At 53.8% G+C, this 3,645-nt stretch overlaps 1 protein-coding gene across 1 annotated transcript in view; it reads right to left on the bottom strand.

The window, feature by feature from the left end:
- Positions 1–3,645, bottom strand: part of Rltpr (RGD motif, leucine rich repeats, tropomodulin domain and proline-rich containing) — a 16,716-nt gene that overhangs the window by 2,735 nt on the left and 10,336 nt on the right. Inside the window, exons 31-34 of the mRNA XM_013012661.1 lie at positions 3,610–3,642; positions 2,690–2,790; positions 2,244–2,607; positions 2,040–2,162 (exon numbers count right to left, since the gene is read on the bottom strand). Coding sequence (XP_012868115.1) covers positions 2,040–2,162; positions 2,244–2,607; positions 2,690–2,790; positions 3,610–3,642 — 621 coding nt within the window. The remainder of the gene's footprint in view (positions 1–2,039; positions 2,163–2,243; positions 2,608–2,689; positions 2,791–3,609; positions 3,643–3,645) is intronic.

Raw genomic sequence — 3,645 nt, 5'->3', positions numbered from 1 at the left:
TCTGGGCCTGGGCGCTGTCCCTCAGCTCTTCAGCTCAAGGCTAGTGCTCTACCACTTGAGCCACAGCGCCACTTCTGGCTTTTTTCTTTTTGCTTAGGTGGTGCTGAGGAATCGAACCCAGGGCCTCAGGCATGCAAGGCAAGCGCTCTACCACTGAGCCATCTTCCTAGCCCAGTCTCCATTTTTTTTATGCCTAGTCTGGCCCCAAAATTTGATCCTCCCATCTTTGCATCCCAAGTAGCTATGACTATAGGCATCAGCCACTGCACTCAGCATAGCTATTGTTCTTACAACACAGCTACACATGCTGAGAAAAACTAAGGCAAACCTAGTTCTTACTCCCAAATCTCAAAAGTCTGGAATGGCAAGCAGCTGGCACACAGAAATATGAGTATATGTTTGTAAATACAGGAAGTGACCTCTTTGGTTCTGGGATTTTTGTTTGAAACAGTCTTATATCTCAGGATGGCCTTAAACTTGTAATCTTGCCCAGCCTCTTAAGAGCTGGTAGTACAGGTTCATTACTACCTGTAGTACTTGTCTAGATAATATTTCTTAATTCTGTCATGTAATTTTCTCTTTCTTTCTTTCCTTTCTTTCTTTTTTTTTTTTTTGGTCGGTGTGGGGCTTGAACTCTGGGCCTGGGCGCTGTACCTCAGCTCTTCAGCTCAAGGCTATTACTCTATCACTTGAGCCACAGTGCCACTTCCGGCCTTTACCGCTTTATGTGGTGCCTCATGCATGCAAGGCAAGTACTCTACCACTGAACCACCTTCCCAGCTCCCATTTGTTTCTAAATTCAGGCTGCGCTGTATTTCATATATATTCTTCATGAAAAACTGTTTTTTTGATTGGTGGTGGGGCTTGAACTCAGGGTCTTGGTGCTGTCACTGAGTTTTTTCCCTTTGAGCCACAGCACCAATTCTGGTGGGGTTTTTTTGTTTTTGTTGTTCTTCGGTCATGGGGCCTGAACTCTGGGCCTGGGCTCTGTCTCGCAACTCTTTAGCTCAAGGCTAGCGCTCTACCACTTGAGCCACAGTGCCACTTCAGGTTTTTTCTGCTTATGTGGTGCTGAGGAATTGAATTCAGGGCCTCATGCACGCTAGGCAAGTACTCTACCACTGAGCCAACTTCCTAGCCCCTTTCTGGTGTTTAATTGGAGATAACAGTCTTATGATTTCTGTGCCTGGGCTGGCTTCAAACTGCATTCGACCCTCAGATCTCAGCCTCCTGAATATCTAGGATTACAGGAGTGAGCCATCAGCACCCAGACATGAAAAGCAATTAAGTGGATGGTACATAAGGCTCTACTGGTTTTGTACTAGCACTGGGCCTTGTGCTTTTTTGATTAGCTTTTTTGCCCAAGGCTGACATTTCTACCACTTGAGGCACATCTCCACTTCTGGCTTTTTGCTAGCTACTTGGAGATTCGAGTCTTGGGGATTCATCTGCGTAGACTAGCTTCAAACCATGATCCTCCAATCTCAGCTTCCTGAGTAGCCAGGATTACATACATGAGGCACCAGCTCCGCCAGCTAGGGCTGTGTGTCTTAATAGTGACCTTAACAGGGCAGTTATAGAAGAGAGTCAAGGAAGGCTCAGGAAGCACTGCAGGGATGGCTGAGCAGGAAGCTGGTATAACCCATAACACTGCAGGCAAGGCCCCATGAAAGAAGAGCAGTAAGGTCCAAGGTGACTGGAACCAAAGCCAATTAGGACCTTGGAGCAGGGTTAGGAGCCTAGACAGTCTCCAAAGGAAGCTCCCGGAGGACTTGCTGTTTCAAATACAGATGACAAGGTGAGATTTCTGTTACGTATGCAGAGAAAGTTCTTTCCCAGAGAAGCACCCTTCTAGTAAGAAGTGCCAGTGACCTAGGTCAGGGCAGAAGCTGAAAGGGAAGAAAGTTCAATCACTGTTTTTCAGAGAAGAGTGGAACTGACAATTACATCTATTTATGTCATGAGTCTCCTCCATCCTGGTCACAGATGTCACCCACATGCCACCTGCCCCCTCGCTTCACGCTTACTCCCCAACTCACTTGCTTCCTCTTGCCTTCGGTGCCCCCGCTGCCCCGGCTTACACCGATCCTCTGCAGCATCACTTGTACCCGCTGTTCGAAGGATGGGGCCAGTTCTGTGTCTCCTCGCTCGAGGGGCCGCCGCTGGGGACAGAGATGCTTAAATCAGGAGAAAGCCCACTGCCTTCTGATCCAGAAAAGCCCACACTCTAGTGCCAGCCTCACCCTGTCAGGTCTGGCACCCAGTGTTGCTGCTTCCTCTTCAGCAGGCAGTAGAATCATGGAATAGGCCTTGCTTTCTCGTGTGTAGCGGGGCCGGCTCCTACGGGCGGGGTCAGGACTGCTGGTGCCCCCCTCGGCTCCTCCAGACTCATCACCACGGCCAGGACGGGGTGGTGGCCGCAGCAAGTCCCCGAGTGTGGTTTTTCTGGCACGAGCAGCTGCCCCAGGGCTGGTCTCTAGATCAGGTCGTGGACCCCTTGTTGAACGAGGCTTCTTAAAGGCAAAAAGGGTGCCCAGCTTCTTGCGAAGTGTTCGGGGAACAGGAGTGGCACCCCCTTCAGTGGCTGGGTCTTCCTCAGGGGCCCAGCTGTGGGGATGATCATCAGTGAGTACGGCAGTCCACTGGCATCCCTCCCTCCCCTGCCCTCTGGTAACTGCCCCTCACTCACAGGGAATCCTGCTGGATCAACCTTTTGGAGAAGAATTCCTCCACACCTTCATCCACACGGGCACTGAGCCCATTCCCTTCTTGAGGCAGGGCTGGGGGCACCTAGAAGACCACGAGAGGTCAGGGCTGGAGGCAGCTGTGGTGGCTGCTGTTACCCAGCAGTCGAGCCTGTTTATGCTTCATCCTGAAGCTTGGACCCGTCCTCCCGCTGTCCAGTGTGGGGCAGAGGTTCTGGCTTTTACACATTCCCTCCAGCTGCCCACCTTGGCACACACGCCCAGTTTACACCCATTCTTGTCTCACAGAATATCCCATGTCCTGAACCACCTGGCCACTGCCAAGCTCGCACTCCCGGATGTATGACCTTTGGATCACACATTCCCACTTGCCACCCCATCCGCTCCCAACAGTTCCTGCAGTACCCTCACCCCCACCCCCACCCCACCCGGCAGGCCTGCTGCCGGCTTAGTGGCGCCGGCTGCTGCGTCAGATCCTCGGGGGGCCTTGGCAGGCTCCTCCTCGCTTCATGCCAGCGCCCACTGTCCAGACCAGCACCAACCCCCCTCCCCAGTTCCCCACACCTCCACCGGCCAGACATGCAGCAGACTCAGGATTGTTCCAGAGGCCTGGCATCTTCCAGTAACCCAGGGGGAGGGAGGGCAGCACCTCTCTCCCACATCCACCGGGGTGGTGGGCCACTCCGAGGCGGAGTCCTACACGCAGGCACATCTCGAAGGCCCCGCATGGGCATGGCCTAAGGTGCGGGTGGCCAGGGAAAAGCCAGGACACTACGGTGGCCATGCCACCAAGTGGCCTTGGGGCCCCACAATTCGCCTCTCTGCCCGCCATCATTCCTGAGGAGCGACCGGGTCACCCACGACCCCAAGTCCAGGAGTCCCGGCGTGGGGGGAGGGCGCTCACCTGGGGGCCCCCCGGCGGCGGGCGGTGGTGGTGCTG

The sequence above is a fragment of the Dipodomys ordii genome, unplaced genomic scaffold, assembly GCF_000151885.1.
Source record: "Dipodomys ordii isolate 6190 unplaced genomic scaffold, Dord_2.0 Scaffold18, whole genome shotgun sequence".
Classification (NCBI taxonomy): domain Eukaryota; kingdom Metazoa; phylum Chordata; class Mammalia; order Rodentia; family Heteromyidae; genus Dipodomys; species Dipodomys ordii.
Note: the sequence above shows the minus strand (reverse complement) of the source record. Positions and strands in the feature narration are given on the sequence as shown.